Source organism: Diplotaxodon limnothrissa, linkage group LG4 (genome assembly GCF_057381915.1).
Source record: "Diplotaxodon limnothrissa isolate DT_005_m linkage group LG4, D_limnothrissa_male_GT1.1, whole genome shotgun sequence".
NCBI classification, from domain to species: Eukaryota; Metazoa; Chordata; class Actinopteri; order Cichliformes; family Cichlidae; genus Diplotaxodon; species Diplotaxodon limnothrissa.
This window is the reverse complement of record NC_140599.1, coordinates 13,380,406-13,400,588: the sequence shown is the minus strand read 5'-3', so window position 1 is coordinate 13,400,588 and position 20,183 is coordinate 13,380,406. Positions and strand designations below refer to the sequence as shown.

Here is a 20,183-nt window from a genome sequence, read left to right as displayed (position 1 = left end):
CGACCTCTTAGAGGCATGGAAGTCCTGGGAAGAAGAACTTTGTTATCTCCCACAAATTGCCATCCCACATTGCTATACTTCTAAGGAAATGGATGTTTCTACCACAGTTCGAGACATTCATATCTTCTGTGACGCTTCAGAGCGAGCATATGGTGCTGTCGCATATTTGAGATCAGATGATCTTGAAGGCCATGTAGAACTGAGTTTCTTGTTAGCTCGCTCACGTGTTGCTCCTAAACGGCATTTAACAATACCCAGACTGGAGCTATGCGCAGCCCTACTAGGCGCACGCCTCTGTGAGCTCATACAAACAGAACTCACCTTACCAGTCAGGACTACCACCCTTTGGTCTGACTCGACAACTGTACTTCACTGGCTTCAGTCAGATTCCTGCCGTTTCAAGGTATTCGTAGGAGCCAGAGTCTCAGAAATTCAAAACCTCACAAACAGCCAAGACTGGAGATACATCAATTCAGCCACAAATCCTGCTGATGATGTTACGAGAGGTAAATCCCTGAAAGAGTTCCTTAGCTCAAACAGGTGGACCGAGGGTCCCTCGTTTCTGCATGAACCTCCAAATAACTGGCCCACAGTTACAGATCTCCATCCTGATGATGATCAGACTGAGTTAAAGAAAGCCTACTTCTTTGGTATTGTCAGTATACCCTCCCATACATACACACCCAGCTTTAGAACGTATCAAGAGCTATTGGATTTCACGGCTCGTTCACTCTCCAACCAAAAGGGTAACATTCCTTCTGCAGCTGATTATCAAACAGCAGAACAAGAAATCCTTCATCAGGCACAACTGGACAGTTTCGGCGAAGATTTAGCCCGTTTACAGTCAGACAAACCCCTCTCATCCGACAGCCGTCTATTGTGTTTGTCACCAGTGTTGTGCAGGAATTCTGGACTTATCCATGTAGGAGGCCGACTACGGCAAAGCCCAGACTTGGAATTGAATGTCATTCACCCAATAGTACTTGATCCTGCTCATCCAGTGACCAAACTGATCATACAAAATTATGATGACAAACTGCATCATGCTGGTTCAGAAAGACTTTTTGCTGAACTACGTCGGAAATTCTGGATTCTCAGAGGAAGGGAAGCCGTACGCAGGCATCAGTATAGCTGTGTCGCATGTCAGAAATGGAGAGCACAGCCCATCATTCCAAAAATGTCAGACTTGCCTGCTGCTCGTCTTAGGTTATTCAAACCACCTTTCTACTCCACAGGAATAGACTGCTTTGGACCATACAAGGTCAAGACCGGCCGCAGATCGGAGAAAAGGTGGGGAATAATATTCAAATGTCTCACCACTCGGTGTATACATCTTGACCTCCTAAACAGCATGGATACAGACTCCTTCCTCATGGCCCTCCAGCGATTCATTTCTCGACGAGGAACACCCCTGGAAATTATATGTGATCAAGGAACTAACTTCAAAGGAGGAGATAAGGAACTACGGGCAGCTTTTAACAACCTTGCTCCGACTCTACAGCCGGTCCTGATGACTAAAAGAATCCATTTCAAATTCAATCCCCCGCATGCACCCCATTTCGGTGGAACCTGGGAGAGGGAGATAAGTTCTGTGAAGAATGCTCTGAAGAGAACCATTGGTGCACAAATGGTCACTGAAGAGGTCTTAAGAACAGTCCTAATTGAGATTGAAGGCATTCTGAACTCAAAACCCCTAGGCTATGTATCCTCAGACATTGCGGATATTGATCCCATAACCCCAAACCTTCTCATTATGGGCCGACATGATTCGTCACTTCCCTTAGTATCCTATTCTGATTCTGACCTCCTAGGTCGACGACGATGGCGACATGCACAAATATTGGCAGATCACTTCTGGCGGCACTTCATAAAAGACTATCTACCATCCCTCCAAAGAAGACCCAAATGGCAGAAGGAGAACCCAGATCTCACATTGAACTCTGTTGTCATGATTATGGATTCACACCTTCCACGTGCCCTTTGGCCTGTAGGGAGAGTGACACGCTTGCTGAAAAGCCCAGATGACCGCATCAGAACTGTGGAGGTCTTAGTACAGGATAAAATCTATATCCGCCCTGTCTCCTGTCTGATCCCCCTGCCCCCGCTTCCTGACGAAGATCGATCCTGACCATATCAACATATTTCTCTCTAGAAAATATGGGGGCGGCTGTTGTAGAGACCCACCCTTTGGCACATCCCAGCACACCCACTCACTTCACCAGATGCACCTTGTTTAGTTCTCTCACCTTTGATTGGGTGTGGTGCTTGTCCTCGATTGCAATCACCTGTCACACATTATATGTCACACATTATATAAGGACTGCATTCACTTTTGGCTCACTTTTTCTTCACTTCCACACGGGGCGGCAGCTGAGGTGAGGTTCTATTTGGGTTTTATTTTATGTATTGTTTAAGGGAATGAGTAACTTAAATCTGTTTTCCTGTTTTCTTTCAGCTGTGGCAGTCCATGTGTGTCTTTGTTTCCTTCCTTCTTTGCCTTATTTATTTGAGAATAAAAGGAGAACCCTGAGAATAATTCTGAATTAGATGGCTGCTTTTTCTTATTCTAACCGGATGAGCCCATGATGCTGATTGCTTCAGCCCTGAACCTTCCTTCCTTCAAAACAGATAAAGTCTAAAAGGTTGAGCTCAGGTACAAAGCAGAGTTAATTGTGTCACTGCCTGGGGCTGGGACAGGTTTAGAAACACAGTCACGCAACCTCGAATCGCACTACAAATTCTTTATATCACCTTTTATTTAGACACATAGCTGTCACTATTCTGTACTTTAGTTTAGGCAGGAAGTTATTTGCATTCAGATTTTCCATTGTACTTTAGTAACCAAAGAGAAACACAGTGATTGAATGATTTAGTTTAGAATTTGAATTGGCAACACTGATAAAACCAGCATTTTGCTTCTATTAGTCTTAAGTCAGTTTGTGATTCTTGGTAAATGTTTGTGATTCTTATATCTTGTGTTTGAGCAATAAATATTCTTCCTAAAACCAACAACATCTGATATGTCTTTTCCCTTCACCCTAGTCAGTCAAAGTAGATAAGTAAAGAGGAGTGTCACAAGGAATGCAGTCCAACCAATAAAAGCCTTTAGGGTGAGGTTCACCTATTTCCAGGGAAATCGAATCATGAAGTGTGCAAAGAATAACAATACTTTTTTTTTTTGGCAGTTCTGCATCGCTATCATTCCCAATTCTGGGGTGATCCAGCCATAGTGTATGAGGTGCAAGAAAATAAAATGAACAAACGCGATTTTTATTTTTTTTAATTAAGTACAGCACCTTTCCAGACATTGCTTGTGGTGTCAAAAAAAGGGAGAGCTAAATACAAAAAAAGTACAGTTAACTAATGCTGACACTGACAATACAAAGAGTCTTTCTCCATCAGTTTTGTGTGTATATATTGCTACTCTTGGTATGTCTGGATAAGACCCTGACAAACATTAAAAAAATAATCAAAGCCACGATCACATAGCCAACCGGTTTACTTGTTCCATGTGTGACAGGGCTGTAGTATACTGTAATGCAATGTATGGTAAACTGTATAGGGTCCCTTTCCTTTCATCCAAAATGTCTACCTACTTAATTTTACAGAGGTAAACTGATCCATTATCCAGACTGAAACCAGCATGGAGTGGTTCAGTGAAGGTTGTGTTCACGGTGTACAGGTGGGTAACTGTATCAGGAGAGACTTTAAAGAAGGACAAAATCCCTGCCGGCCAGTCCAGGTAAACTCCTATGATAGGACTATAAAGTGCTGCAAAGTTTATACAGGAATTGTTATGATAAAAACAACCATCATTCATCCAGCACCAAGACTTTTCATTCTTTCCCAATGAATAGTCAGAGGCAAAGTCTCCCTCCCGGTCAATGCTTTTATATGCCACTCCAACGTTAGCATGAGAACACTTAGCCTCCCAGTAATGGCGACCTGTCAGACCTTCTTCACAGAGAACCTGGAGGGTATTAAATCTGTCTGGATGATCAGGATATGGTTGCTTTTCTGGGGCATATTCTGCCATTCTGTTCTCCTTGGTTAAAATAATATTCACACCTGCTGTGTTTGGGTCAAGTGTTAGGTCACAGGCAACTGGAATCAGAGCATGCAAAAACAATTAATTACTTGTAATAGTAATATTATGTAAGTATGGTTCTTCATCTCTGGTTATTGTATCATCAAACTTTAAAAAAAAGCTAGGTTATTTAGTATTTATACATTTCCCCAAGTCCCTGTTCATACAATTGACATGCTGTGTAAACTGTTTACGTGAACATTCATTTTGCATAGTTCTTTCCTGGTTGTTATTCTTGTTGTTTTACATTAAATGTTTTAACTTTGATGCATGAGGAATGTGGATTGTATCTGATTGCCCTTATACCAGTTGAGTTAACAGATCTGGAATAAATGAAAGCCACTTTTATACAGAACATTGTCCCTTGGCCACAGAAAAAGCTCTAATTTGGATATGACTTTAAACTATAGACTATCATTGATTAAGCACAAGGCCGCATTGGACTTTACACTTTCGTGATGTAGAAAATATTATTTATAATAAATCACCATTGTTCATTTTTGTATATTCATCCTGATTTGGAAAATGTTTAGGGACTTGTAAACACTTGCAAATATAACTGCATGGATGCAAATCACATGTAGCATGTAACATTTCAGGAACAAGAAAAGGTTTTCTTACACTGTCTCAGCAGCTTCAGGTCAACCCAGCATTCTGCGTTTTGGTCCACACTGATGGGAATAATGATAAAAATCAACTTGCAAACATTATTATAATATTATCAAGTATAAAACTGTGTTTGTTATTGGTTTTCCATACTTGAGTTTTTCCAGACTGCAGCATGAATCCCTCTGTTTTTCCTTCAGCATCTGGACTATGTCATCAGTGAGATTATTAAAGCTGAGGTCCAGATCTTTGAGACTGCAGGGTTTCAAGTTTAGAGCTGAGACCAAAGAGGAGCCTCCATCGTCTGTCACTTTACAAAATGATAGCCTACAGAAAGCAAACAATGAGTGGTAGATGCTCTCATCAGTGCCAAGTTTGACTTTCTGTCATAACACAAGTGCCATTTCATAGCTTTTTCTCAGTGTCCCTTTGGACAGCACTTTGTGCCTCTCACTTTTTTTGAGTGATATCAAATGATTAGATTGCAAAAATTATTGCAAAAAAGTGTTATGCTTAAGTTCAATAAGGAAGACCTGCAGTCACACATCTGTCTGCTTCCCATGCGTTTGGTGGCTAATCTAAGCTTACGTCACTTTCACTTTCCCACGCTGTCAAGCTCATTGCGACATTACAGACTAGTCCGATCATGTTTCTGCGCACCTTCTTGAGGCCAATCAGCCTCAAATCCACGTACTTAACTGAGCAAATTTAACTGAACGTTAAATTAGCTGATTTCTGTATATCAGTAAATCATGTTCAGTTCCTTCTAATTATCTCTCATTTTTGAAATGCAACTCAACTGTACCGTATATTCAGTTTCTGTCACGGTCCGCTGTGACGGACCGAGTGGAGAGTGCGTGGAGGACTCAGGTGCAGACACGAGTGATAAGGAAGTGAACTTAAACAAAAGCGAGCCTTTTATTGTGGCTGATGAATACAAAAGAAGCAAACCAGAATAAGGGCAGCACAAGAGCAATAACTAAACAGAAACCTAAACTGGGAATAAACTAAGGTAAGGCTATGACTTGGAATACAATAGACCGGGCATGGAAACACGGAGGGTGGGAACACAGACGACGCGACACAGACTGTACGAAACACAGAGACTAAATACACATGAGGGATGATCAGGGGAAGTGGATGCACACGGGGAACACAGGTGACACTGATAATCATAACAAGACACGGCAGGAGTGAACGTAACACTGATGGGAGATGGGCAAAGTAAAGCAGGAAGTACACAGAGGTTCAAACAGGAGGAGAGAGAGCACAGGGAGAACGCAGACATAACGGGCTGGGGAAAACATAGAATAAAGCACAAAGAGAGACGAGGGCTCATAAATACACAGAGGGGCACACAGGGGGTAAGAGTCACGAAGGGAAAACACATAAGGAACAACGTAACAGATCAACCCAGGAAGCATGGCCTAAATAAAGAACAAAATACAAAAATACATGAAAACTAAGAATACTGGGCCCACATGGCCCAGGACCATGACACCACCCCCCCCCCCTAAAGGGCTGGCTCCCGACAGCCCAAACCCGAGAAACAAAACACAAGCGAAACAGAAAACACCCCACCCAGGGCGGGAGGCGGGGGACCAGGACGGAGGGAACAAAACGAACCAAAAACAAGGAGCACGAGAACAAAACTGAGTCCACAAATACACAAAAGAGTCCAGAACAGGAAGGCGAATGTCCAAAGAGGCCCGAAGGCCAACCCGAGAGGCGACAACACAAAAGTCCAGTCCAACCGTTCCGGAGGCCGGCCACGGGAAAGGTGGCCACGGTGACAGAACAGATCCGGAGGCCGACCGCGCGGAAGGCAGCGGCGGCGGCGAAGGCGGAGCAGTTCGGGGGGCCGGCCGCGCGGAAGGCAGCGGCGGCGGCGAAGCAGTTCGGGGGGCCGGCAGTGCGCAAGGCGGCGGCGAAGCAGTTCAGGGGGCCGGCAGTGCGCAAGGCGGCGGCGAAGCAGTTCAGGGGGCCGGCAGTGCGCAAGGCAGCGGCGGCTCTCCAGTGTCAGGCGTACTGGCCGAGGCCCGGTGGGCACGGGACCAGTCGAGGCGGGACCAGACGAAGCACAGGCTGAGGCGGGACCAGACGAAGCACAGGCTGAGGCAGACGAAGACTCTGAGGCAGACGAAGACTCTGAGGCTGCAGCAGACGAAGACTCTGAGGCTGCAGCAGCGGCTGACGAAGACTCTGAGGCTGGAGCTGCGGCTGACGAAGACTCTGAGGCTGGAGCTGCGGCTGACGAAGACTCTGGGGCTGGGCCAGGCGACGACTCTGGGGCTGCAGCAGGCGAAGCACAGGCTGGAGCTGCAGCAGGCGAAGCAGAGGCGGAGGCTGGACCAGGCGTGGCCGAAGCAGGAGCTGGTGCTGAGGCTGGACCAGGCGTAGCAGAAGCAGAAGGTGGCTGGATGGGCGGCTCGGGCCCTCCAGCTGACGTGGCATGGTGCTGGACGGGCTCCTCGGGCCCCCCAGCTGACGTGGCATGGTGCTGGACGGGCTCCTCGGGCCCTCCAGCTGACGTGGCATGGTGCTGGACGGGCCCCTCGGACCCTCCAGCGGAGACAGGCGGCTGAACGGGCCCCTCGGACCCTCCAGCTGACGTGGCGTGGGACTGGACGGGCTCCTCGGGCCCCCCAGCTGACGTGGCATGAGGCTGAACGGGCCCCTCGGACCCTCCAGCGGAGACGGGAGGCTGAACGGGCCCCTCGGACCCTCCAGCGGAGACGGGAGGCTGAACGGGCCCCTCGGACCCTCCAGCTGACGTGGCATCTGAGGAGGCCCTGGGGAGAGTCTTAAGCTCAGAAGCGACTGGTGAGGCAGCACATAGAACACTGTTAGCATGACAAGCTTTGAAAACATAATTTCTCAGGTCATGAACACTTTCGGTAACTCGAGTAGTAGATGCCAACTCCCTGTCGGTATTGTCAACACAATAGTTCATGGTAGGATTGCACATAAGTCCGTAGCTGGATTCAGAGTCACATAAAGAGGCAGGCATGCTTATGGCTGGCCTAACAGTCTGCGACCGAGAAGCAGTAGCATCAGAGCTCACGTTCCTGTGCATTTGGTCTTGAGCACTGTCTGCAATCCCACCATCAGGGAATACAGAACTAGACTCCACTACGATCTGCACGCGGGGGTAACACTCCGTCTCGGCTGTACGAGTTTGCTGCAGTAGATAACAGTCTGAGGCGGAGAGAAAGCTCACGCCATTCCTAGCAGGCTCAGAAGCAGACTGTACAGCCGACGTGTGAACCCCTTTCGCTGTCTCATGAACCTGGGCTTCATGTGGTACGACTATGAGAGCAACGCTAGAAAAAGTCCTGGATTCTACAGAGACAAGAACATGGTCTGTGGTTTCGTTGTGTGCTCCTTCAAAACAGTTACACACAGTTCTTTCAGCTCTGGAGCCCAATTCCGTTATAGTCTCCGGTCCCGGCAAATCAACACTCATCTCACTCTGCTTCATAGAAGGGACGTGAGGCGCAAAAACGCGGTCACTCACCGGAGTTAGTGCGGTGCAACGGCGGCGCCGGCGCCGCCCCCTTCTGGTAGCTGGCGCGATGGGCGCTGATGCCACCACTGCAGAGGGTGGCGTAGCGGCAACATCCTCCTCTGCCCATATCCTCGCTAACGGCGAGGCAGGGGAAGCGAAGTCTGAGCGGGTTGGAGACGGCGAGCGGCTGGTAGGCGGTGCAGCAGGTGAGAGTTCCTCCTCTGGGATGAGCCAGGGTTTCCACCGGAGCTCGTCCTCCCGATAAGCCCGTAACACCTGCTGACGCTCATCGTCCCCGAAGTCTATGGCCTCCACCGCCTCCGTGTGCCGGTTAGTGCAGCATGACGGTGGCGGAAACGAGGAAGCCGATCCACGGTGAGGCGATGGCTGAGTGGAAGTGGGCCTCAGCGTTCCCCCTGTCGCAGCCTCTGGCTCATGAGGCAGCGGCGCCGACACCCGTTTACGGGGTGGAGGTGTGGGTGCTGAGGCGGCATCCAGGACCCTCTGGGCCAGCGCACGGGCACGAAGTTCCTCCTTCAGGGGGCCCAGGGAGTCAAATGCCTCGACGAGGCGGGGGAGCTGTCGCAACCGCGGCTCCCGCAACATAATGGCGTCCACGGCCGCCAATCCCGTGGAAACCACTCTCGGATCCGTGCATCCGATGATGCGATCCATAACGCGGCAGAGCCTGTTCAGCTCCTCTCCCACCTCCTCCGAAATGTCCGCTGAGTCCGACATGGTCGCGTCGTACTGTCACGGTCCGCTGTGACGGACCGAGTGGAGAGTGCGTGGAGGACTCAGGTGCAGACACGAGTGATAAGGAAGTGAACTTAAACAAAAGCGAGCCTTTTATTGTGGCTGATGAATACAAAAGAAGCAAACCAGAATAAGGGCAGCACAAGAGCAATAACTAAACAGAAACCTAAACTGGGAATAAACTAAGGTAAGGCTATGACTTGGAATACAATAGACCGGGCATGGAAACACGGAGGGTGGGAACACAGACGACGCGACACAGACTGTACGAAACACAGAGACTAAATACACATGAGGGATGATCAGGGGAAGTGGATGCACACGGGGAACACAGGTGACACTGATAATCATAACAAGACACGGCAGGAGTGAACGTAACACTGATGGGAGATGGGCAAAGTAAAGCAGGAAGTACACAGAGGTTCAAACAGGAGGAGAGAGAGCACGGGGAGAACGCAGACATAACGGGCTGGGGAAAACATAGAATAAAGCACAAAGAGAGACGAGGGCTCATAAATACACAGAGGGGCACACAGGGGGTAAGAGTCACGAAGGGAAAACACATAAGGAACAACGTAACAGATCAACCCAGGAAGCATGGCCTAAATAAAGAACAAAATACAAAAATACATGAAAACTAAGAATACTGGGCCCACATGGCCCAGGACCATGACAGTTTCTCTTTTTAAAAAGCATGACCTTTTGTCTGAGTTATTTTTTGTACTAACTTGAGTGTTTTTAAACCTGTCAGTGCATTGCACAGTGCCAGCACCCCCGAGTCTTGTAGGTCATTGTAGCTCAGGTCCAACTCTTTCAGGTGGGGAGGTCTGGAGCTGAGTGCTGAGGCCAGCATTTCACAGCCTTTCTCTGTGACTTTGTTGTGAGTGAGACTGGATGGAAAATGTTGCGATACAATAATTACCAAAATATTTGAAATAGATGAAAGAAAACATTACTGTGACAATAATTCTCATTTTTCCTCATATACAGTTCTTAACACATTTATTAGACTGTGTGAGAGGTTTATGCCACAGCTGCAGTGGTAACTATATCTTTATTAAAAATTATAATCATATCTTTTTTAATGCTTGTGTAATGGTGTAATCCACCAGTATGCAAAAGCACTTTAATCAAAATGACATTTTAATGCTAATATACAATCATTGCTATTATCCATGAATTTAAAAACTACCTTATTTTATTTTTTTTCTAATTATTGTGCCATGTTACAATTATTACTTGCATTTCTGAACAGAAAAATTGTTTTAGTTATATGTCGATATTATTTATTGTTTTATGACAGGTAGTCTAATAAATTTGCCAAGTGCTGTTCAATTCAACAGCACAAGATTAGAATGACAATCTTTGTTTTTCATTCTAATCTTGTGTTGTTGAATGATAAATAAATTATATTTATGATATTTATAATAAATAAACAGATTTTTCCTAAATAGTAACACTAGAAAAAACAAGTTAAATTTCCCCACTGAGAATCTGTTCACCAGCATCACAACCATGATACTCCATGTCAAAAGTACTTAGAGTTAAAATATTTCAAACTGAGCTTTCTTCCTGTTGACTAAACTTTAATAATACCAATAATTACTTTTTAGTAAAGAATTTTACCTTAATGCCTCCAGTTTACATTTCGTGCTCATCAGCTCTGCTGACAGTTTCTTCATTTCTGAGTCTTTAAAATTGACGTAGTTCAGTTGCAGCTCTCTCAGATAACAGGTGCTGGATTTAAACGCTGCCACTAACTCTTCACAGATTTTCTCAGGCTTTGGATTTCGGTTCAGTCTTTTGTTGCAGAGAATAAAATTGGATTGTTGTTTTTATCTGGCTGAAATTTTTCAGAGCAACTGAATTTCTGACATATGAGAAAGCCAAAAAATTAGATGAAGAATAACATATAAAACGGACCTGAGCTTCTCCAGTTTCTGGGATCTTAATCCAACTGACAGCACAGAACATAGTGAGTCCCTCAGGATGTTGCCACTCAACTCCAGTTCTCTTAGATTTGAGATTACTGATTGGATGGCTGATGCCAAATCTTCAGCCTGTTGTTCTGTGAGTTCTTCACCAGAAAGACTGCAAGGGTAAAGGACAATAGGTGAAAAGATCCACATGATAACATTCACCACTATGTCAGCTATACCTGTTCACAAATCTAGTCAACCAGTCACACAGCAGCAACCCAGTGCAATTAGGCATGTAGAAACAAGATGTCCCACTGAACTTCAAACCGAGAGTCACAATGGAAAAGAAAGGTGATTTAAGTGACTGGGAATGTGTCATGTTTGTTTGACAAGACACTCAGATTCTCTGTTAGTACTAACTACTGATTAGTTAATACTAATAGAGAATCATTTAAACACCACAGTCTACCTGACCATGTCAATTCCTTTGTAACCATAGTATACACATGTGTATGGTTACAGGGGGATTGTCTGGAAACAACAGTTTCAAGCAGGAAACCATACAAAGCTCTCTGAAGAATGTTCCCAGAACCTTGTTGAATCTATGTCATGAAGAAGTTAAGAAGACATCTGAAGTTAAAAGGTACAGCCCACTACTAGCCAGGTACACCTAACAAAGTTTCCAGTGAATATATAAGCACACTGTTCAAAAAGCACAAAATCATAATAAGAAATGACAGATCGTACAAAAAAAAGAAAGAAAAAACCCTCAAAATGATAATTTTACCAACCTTAGAGCCTCTAGTTTACACTGAGAATATTTTAGTCTGTCAGCCAAGATTTCTGCACCTTCATAGTCCCTGCTTAGAAATGTGTTATTGACTAGGTGCAGCTCAGTTAACACAGAGTGTGGCATGCAAAGAGCTGAAGAGATCGTTTTATATTCCGAAACACTAAGATCCAAGCCTGAGATTCTGCAAAAAAAATTTGATTAAATTAAATAAATTTTTTTAAAAAGATCATTGTGCAATGTAGAGTTTTAAAGGCATGTAGATCATTTGCTAGCATATATATATATATATATATATACGGTGAAAATACGGTATTTGTTGTCTAATCTGAAGAATTTTTACAGTAAAAATGATATAATTTTTTCCAACTCAGCACTAGAAACCTGTGCTCAGTTAAATGGTTTTGATTAATTTTATTTATTCTATATGGGACAGTAACATGGTATGTGCACAGTTATTCCCACTAATCACCCATAGCACTGAGCACGTAATTCTAAGGCCTCAATTCCGCTGTGTTTTCTTTCTGTTTCTTTTTAAACAGCTTTTTTTATTTCACAGTGCCAGACAAAGCAGCAAAGACTGCAAAGACTCCATTGATCATAACCGTAAACTATATTTCACACTGTAGTCTTGTTATGACTCTTCTGAACTGGCATACCAATATATCAAAGTACACTGACATATGTTAGACCTACAGTTTCACTGGTGTTTGTCTGATAGATTTGCTTCACTATAGACTTACCTTGCCTTTTTGCAGTTCCTCACAGCTGGAAGAAGTCTAAAGATACCTTTTCCTGATGGTCTGTATTTCTTGAGATTGAATTCATCCAGAGGTGTGTTTGACATCAGAATCAAGTCAGCCAAAGCTGAACACTCAACAGGAGAGAGCGGTGATTCAGGAAAACAATTTGGTTTCAGATACTTACGTACTGAATCATGTAGGGAATTGTCTTTCAACTCAGTCAGGCAGTGGACAAGGTTTAGACATCTTTCAGCTGAGCAGTCAAACAAATCTATTTCTAATAGACTTGACCGAATTTCCTCAATATTTGTTGAATGCTCTTCAGTCTGCTGAATCAGGCTTTGAAGTGGTTCTTCTGATGATTGTAGAGACAAGCCAATAAGGAACCTGAGGAACATGTCCAGTTCTCCGGTCGTTCTAAGAGCCGAATTAGCTATTGTAATTTCAATCAGTTCATTCAAAGGTAGATCCACTGGATCACTTTCCAAGATAGTCTTGAGCTCTTCATCAGACCCTTTTAGCATGAAATCCTTGAGACTTTCAGAATCAATTTTTTTGTTTGCAAAACTGTGATATACAAAGAGAGCAGCAAAATACTCTTGAACTGTGAGATGCACAAAGCAGTAAAGTTTCTTTGTTAGGAACACACGCTCTTCTTTGAATATTGCTGTACACAACCCGCAGTAAACTCCAGCTTTCGTTATATCTATGTCATACTTCTTCAGATCTCCAGCAGTGAATATGATCCGGCCTTTTTCCAGTTGTTCAAAAGCCAACCTGCCTAATTTCAAAATGAACTCTTCATTTGACTTAAAAAGCTCTGCTGTATCAGGCTCTTCCTGGTCTTCCTGGTTGCCATATTTTTCATTAGCTATCGTCATCTGAATAAGAAGGAAGTGTGTGTACATCCCAGTAAGAGTTGTGGGTATTTTTTGGTTTCCATCTTTGGTGTTTCCCATTTTATGCATCAAATACTCAAAAACATGTACAGCAATCCAACAGAAGATAGGTATGTGACACATAATGTACAGGCTCCGTGACATTGTTATGTGTTCAATTATTTTTTCAGCGACTGCTTTGTCCTCAACTCTTTTTCTGAAGTACTCTATTTTTTGTGGATCATCAAATCCTCTGACCTCGGTCCACTGGTAAACATACTCACGAGGAATGCGTTGAACTGCTCCTGGTCTTGAGGTAATCCAAACAAGTGCAGAGGGAAGAAGATGTTTCCTGATAAGGTTGGTCACCAGAGTGTCCACTGAGGACACCTTCGTAGCATCATCCAGTATTGTGGTCGTTTTGAATTTCAGCTGAAGTTGACTTTCATCGAGACCATCAAAGATGAACAAAACTTTACGATCAGCCAAAGCTTTCGCAACTGCTATGGTTTTAAGTTCTGGATGGAATGTTTTCACAAGGTTCTCAAAGCTAATCTGATCATCTTGGACCAAATTTAGCTCCCTGAATGGAAACATAAAGATGAAGTCCAAGTCCTGATTGGCTTTTCCATCTGCCCAGTCAAGGATGAACTTCTTCACAGAGACAGTTTTTCCAATGCCAGCGATTCCCTTTGTCATCACAGTCCTGATTGCTTTCACTTCTTTGTCGTCTTGCTCATGTTTAAAGATGTCATTACAGTTGATTCTAGTACCCTCAACAGTTTGATTCCTTGCTTTATCTTCAATCTCCCAGATCTCATGTTGTTCATTGACATGTTCACTCTCCCCTTTTATAATGTGAAGCTCTGTGTAAATTTTATCCAATGATTTTTCCTCAATAGTAGTCTTTTCAGTGCCTTCTCGCTGCCGCTGACACTTCTGCCTCAGATATTCTTTGTTCTTTTTGATGACCTCCTTGATGACATCTTCTGCTGTAGGTGAAGAGGAAAAAGAACAATCTTATAACTATCATTATCCCTGGTCTAGTTCCAGCATTAGATTCTTTTTAAATTTCTTGTTTCTTCCAACAAGTCTGTTTGTTGTCTGTGTGGACTCTATTACTCAACTATTTATATATGTATATATGTACAGTGTTGAGTTCTTTAAAGTAATGCAGCATGTTATTTAATTACTAACCAGAGGACTTAGTTAGTTACACAACTGTATGCAAATGTACTGTTTACAAGGTCAGGGAAACCTGAAGACTGAAGAAGTTACGGGTGATGAAATGTTTCTCCCGCTGAAAACGCTTGGTTCAGATGAACAGAATCAACTTTCAGTCCATAGACAATTCCAATTGATCGCCACTATTTCTCTAGACACTTCAAGCCTGACTGCTCATCACTGCCTTTGTTACCTGTTGAAGATCAGACTTTGGGTGCTGGGCTGGGGTTGGATTCAGTTTAAAATTACTCTGGGTTTTTGACTAGTTGGGTGTTAGCATGCTGTCCTTGTAAAGAACCAAAGTTGTGTTACCAATTATGCATTTTTTTAGTCCGAATTATAGTTTCGACTTTACCGTTGCACTTTTGTCCTTTTGGGCAATACAAATTAGTAATGTCCATATCGCCACTTCTCAAAAGCTGCATTGATATACTTCTTCAGCATTTTCCTCCCCACGCATACAAACACAAATCAGCTGATTGTAGCGCAGGAAGGACGCAGGAAAATAAACATCTGATTTTTTTTCCTCTCTACTGTAACTGTTGTGTAATTACTGAATTTAGTATAGTAACACGTTAACTTACTCCATTACTGAAAAATCCAAAGTAATTACAGCAATGCATTACTTTATAACTCGTTACACCCAACAATGTGTATCCACGTGTTCAGCGTTCAGGCCATTACACACCGAACACGTGTTTTTGCATAAGATTTGCCATCTGAGAACCTGTGAAACTAATTAAGTCCGTCCTGTTGTTTCTAAACAAAAAACAAAGAAATTCTGGGTTCATCCATTTTTTCTGAAAAGGCAGTAGCAGGGGCAAATTCATGGTTTGATCGAGCACTTGAATTTTCATTACACCACTATCATACATATATTCGGTGTCGCTGTTTGAGCTCTTGTTAACAGAGTTGGGACCACATCTTAGAAAGCAGAGAAATCATTTCAGAAAGCTGAGTGACCCGGAGCAGCTTGTAGCTGTGTGTTGGAGGTACTGGTGTGCGTTTTGTGCTACAACCACACCTATAGCCAAATGCAGTGATCTACTTGTTGAGATCAGTTTACTTGGATCTGAAAAAGTAAGCTTGGTTCCAAATATGCACTAAAGTATCTGAGTCTAAAACATTTTTTTAACACAGAAAATATTTCCACAGATTTTATGTGCTTAGATTTTATGCAAAAATCTTACTAGCTAGCCTTTAGTTATGTATTATCCTTTAACGTGGCAAAGTATAGAAAGCCTTCTCAACAACTTTTGCAGAATTATCTGCATGTCATAACTATCTTATATTTTATGCATTAAATGAAAAACAAAAGAGATAACAGGGCAGTTGAAAATGTTTCACCCAAACACCTTACATACTTTCACATGTCTCCGGCTGAATTTCTTGGAGGCTTCTGAAGAAAGCAGATTTGACTTCTTGAGTAGTCAGAGCGTTGTAGAGTTCCCTCATCTTGTCCTGGCTTGTTGTTGCAGCATCAATTTTGTTGTAGGTCTCTTTATGGATCATTTTTTGCTGTCTCATTTCATCTGCTATTGGCATCACTAAAGTGACGCTTTGAATGAGCTTAGACCTGTTGCTGTCCACCCAGTCAGCTTCTTTAAAAGAACACAAATTAATTGTAAGAGACTGCATTTTAATGGGTATTTTATGACCAGAGTTTGTCTTAAAATTATTAACTTTAACTCACCATTTTTGTTGCTGAAGCAAGGACTGACAAAGGACAGAAACAAAGTTACTGTAAGTGGTTAATGTGTAAACCATATTATGTTTTAAAAGAAAAGGGTAAGAGTTGCATCTTATATTTATGTTGTTACACTGATTGTATATTCGGGTTTTTTTTTTTAATAAAATCAGTGTGATAATAAAAGACTAAACAGTTTTTTTATGAATGAAAAATAATGAAATCTCACCTGAAGGTGTTACCTTCAGCAGTAGCACAGTCATGTGCACTGCTGTTCTCACTACAGTTGTTTTTTCCAGATGTTTCTTCTGCATGTCTGGATAAATGCTCTTCTGCTTCCTTCAATGCAGTCCCCAGCCCCTGCACAGACAGCCGTCTTAGGAGGGAGGAATTTGCTCCACTTTCCTCTGTGCTGCAAACAACCTTTTTCTTTTGGTCAGATTTGTTGTTTTGCCTTTGACCCCTCCTGTGCGTAGAGCATTGGCTGCCCATGTTTGTTCTTCTGTGTCAGCTCAATGACTCAAAGCGTTTAAGTGCGATCTAGGCTACCACGCTCTATCGCATTAGTGCTGTGGCTTTACAACCGCATCCGGTGTCTGTAAAAGTAAAAGTAAGAAAAAAAATGAAGCATTCAGAGAATTAATGATCATTGACATCTAAGATATTTGATTGGGTGAATGTGATATGTGGTTAATATATTTATCTTACCTTTGTGTTCGATGTCCTGTAGTAGCTGCAGTAAATATGAGAGTTGGCTGGGTGAATCTCTCTCTGTTCACTTGATCGTTTTCACTCTCTCTATCTCTCTATCTCTTGCGCTCTCTTTTTCTCTCTCTCCCTCTCTTGCTTTGTACATTGTGTAAAGAATCAGATACAATGTAACACCACCGGTTTGGTGAGTTATTTTTTCTATGTTCAGATAGTAATAGCAAACACGTTATTAATTTGTTAAGGTAAACCCATTCACGGTAGACTACTGCCAGTTTTAAAATGTTTAATTTACCTTTATTAGTGTCCCTTGCGTTTTATATGTGAAGAGTAACGTGCCATTGAAATAAACATTAAAGCCATTTTTGCAGCTGTGCTTCTAAAATGTGCATGATTTCAGTGTGGCCTTTTGTCTTAAATGTTATTTGTACAAAATAATAATAATCCACTCATTCACAAAGCTTTTGTAACCTATAAATTTAAAGTGTCAAATACTTAATTTGTGCAAGTGTAGCTTCTCATGTTGCTATTTAATGAGAATCTTAATCAAGGTAGTAATAAAACCAAATGTTGGCTGTTATGTGCCAAGAGATGTGGCTTTGCTTTTGTGTTCTATTTATCTTTCAGGTGTCAAGCCGCCACCTATTGGCCAATTCGAAGTTGATTGGTATGTGTCTGTTGGCTGGTCTGGGCCCAGTTGGCCAATCACACGCCGAGGATTACTACAAATGAGCAGCCCCTGGCCGGCTGGTGACTGCTGGCGGCTGCTTTGACAAACATTCGTGAACAGGCTTCTTTATATTGTGTGTGGTGGGAGGCTGGACAGGTAAGCTGGGGTACCCTATACACTGGTTGTAGGTTTTACTCTGTTAGTCACACTAGGTTATGCGGTTGATGCCACTCTTGTATGTTTTCACTGACCTTTTTTTTCGAGTAGCTAGGTAGGCCTTTTGTTTTGCACTTTTTCTTTCAGTTAGGCCCTGGAAGCTATCGACCTCTTTTTGTTTTATTAATTTCTTTGATTTGGATCAACCGCCCAGTAGGGCTGCTCGATTATGGCAAAAATGATAATCACGATTATTTTCACTGAAATTGAGATCACGATTATTTGACGATATTTATTTAACCCTTTAAGACCTACTGTAAAGTGTAGAAGTAAATTTAAATCTATTTTGATATACAAAGAGGTGTTTACAAAGGTTATAAAGCTAGTTATGTAGCTATTTGGTGGTTACGTGTTTTGATATTTACATGTTTACATGTTTGAATGTTTAGACATGCATGTTCAAACCAGTAATAAGTATGTGTTATATCTACCTGGTTGTTTTCCCTGTTTTGATCTGAGTATAAGATTTCCTGGCTTCTGAGAGGCCAGTGAAGTATTCATGAGGGCGGCACACAGGAAGTGTGGGTTGTTGTTGCAGGGTGCTAAAAGTAAAGAGGCTGCTAAAAAGTTATCCGTCTCCGTCTTGCTGTTCCTAATTATTCAGAGAGATTCCCAACCATCTAGTGAACCCTCACGTTACATCTGGTGGCAGCGGTGGGATTTATTTTCTTGATGGATCTGTGTATTTGGTGAGTTTTACTCCCAAGCTGCGGATAAGATCGTTTTTTTTCCCCACTGGGATTTATCCCTCTCTGTGAACAGCTGATGAACTGAAAATAATAATAGTAATAATTTTTGGAGATAGGAAGGATTGTTGCAGCTTTTCTCTCTGTTTTTGTGATTTTTTTTTTTTTTTTTGAGCTGGATATTTGTTGGGAACATGTCGGCTGACGAGAGTGAATCTGTGCATGAGCTGCGCTCTTCTCCTGTGCCACATTCGAGGTCAGTGGATGCAATGCGGACTGTTGCTGCTCCCGCCCACCATACCGTTTCCAGTGCCCTGACAATAGATCTTCCACCTGTTTTTAAAGGAGATGGGACTGAATCTTTTACTAGTTGGTCTCGTCGCTTTGAAGTGGCAGTGCAAGCTATGACTCCACCTGAGGTAGATTTGCCAACTGTGATGTCCTCTGTTCTGCCTACTCGTCTAGCAGATGCTGCATTTTTGTACTGGGACAGTTTGCCTTCATCAGCCCAGAAAGACTATGATCTAGTGAAGGATAAGCTGAAAGAGGTTTTCGGTCCAAAATATTCTCTGCCATTCTTCCAGACACATGTGAATGCTCGCCCCCGGAAACCAGGTGAAAGTTTAGATGTGTACAGCGCGGATATTACCCGTCTTGTGCTTGAAGCTTTCCCTAACTATGACTACAATGCCTTGGAAGGTGAAAAATTTCGCCGTTTTGTTGCTGGGTTGGACCCCACCTTGCAATCTAAGATTCATGAGATGGGTGCAGAGGATCTCGACGGAGCCCTGCGCATTGCCAGCCGTTGTGAGAGAGCACGGGCAGCATTGCAACTTACAGCTGCAGGATCCTCTCATATTCCGTCTTCAGAACAGGTTGCTATGATACGTCCTCAGCCTACTGATGCTAAACTTCTTCAAGCGGTTGAGGAGCTCACGCTTACTGTAACCAGCCTGAAACATGAAGTACAGCAGTTACGGGAGAAACAGAGTTACCTTGCCCAACGTTTGGACTCCAGTCGTGATAGATCCTCCTCTTCCAATGTTCAGTACAGCACCCGCAGTGCGTCCCCGTCGCCTTATCATGCCAGACAACATTCCAGAGACTATTGCTCGCCTGAGAGGCGTTATCATCGTGATCCAGAGTCTCACCGTGAACGTCCTTCTTCCCCTGTTCCCCAGAGGTTCAATGAGTGGGACAAATGTGAGAAACACGATCAACGCACATACCCTTCCCAACAGCCCCCCCAGTATTCCAGGTACAATTACCCTGACAATAACAGATACCGACGCAGTCCCAGTCCTGCTCCACGTAGAGTTAGAGATGCTGCGTCCTACAGTAGGACCGGTGTTTGTTTCCAGTCCCCGGAAAGGCCTGCACATTTCACCTCCGGCCCACAGGGAAACTTTCATTAGCTGCTGTTGAGGGGCAAACATCAGCTACAGTATCAGGGCCCCAAAACCACATCCCCCAGTTCCCCTCAGAATCTGATGGATCAGTCTCCTCTAACGTCTTGGCTATTGTCGAGGGCATTGAAGTGTGTGCTCTAATTGACTCTGGTTCCTTTGTCTCCCTTGTGAGTGAAGATTTTCGAAACGCTCATCCAGCTTTGAAAAAACGGCCTATGGTAGCATCCTCTGTGCCAGCTCGTTCGGTCAATGGAGAACGTCTGGAAATCTTAGGCAAGTTAACCGTTGGTATTAGG

At 43.4% G+C, this 20,183-nt stretch overlaps 2 protein-coding genes across 2 annotated transcripts; both read right to left on the bottom strand.

The window, feature by feature from the left end:
• Nucleotides 1-3,525: 3,525 nt before the first annotated feature.
• Nucleotides 3,526-16,964, bottom strand: LOC146633429 (NACHT, LRR and PYD domains-containing protein 3-like). The gene is made up of 12 exons (XM_085352231.1): nt 16,907-16,964; nt 16,428-16,794; nt 16,205-16,227; nt 15,876-16,112; nt 12,410-14,279; nt 11,668-11,850; nt 10,881-11,048; nt 10,584-10,757; nt 9,686-9,847; nt 4,847-5,020; nt 4,709-4,758; nt 3,526-4,104 (listed from the first exon to the last, which is right to left on the bottom strand). Exons 2-12 carry the CDS (start codon nt 16,688-16,690, stop codon nt 3,593-3,595), a joined length of 3,816 nt encoding a protein of 1,271 aa, XP_085208357.1. The 5' UTR covers nt 16,691-16,794; nt 16,907-16,964; the 3' UTR covers nt 3,526-3,592.
• Nucleotides 7,576-8,939, bottom strand: LOC146633430 (uncharacterized). The gene is made up of 3 exons (XM_085352874.1): nt 8,165-8,939; nt 7,758-8,035; nt 7,576-7,617 (listed from the first exon to the last, which is right to left on the bottom strand). Exons 1-3 carry the CDS (start codon nt 8,937-8,939, stop codon nt 7,576-7,578), a joined length of 1,095 nt encoding a protein of 364 aa, XP_085209000.1.
• Nucleotides 16,965-20,183: the final 3,219 nt, after the last annotated feature.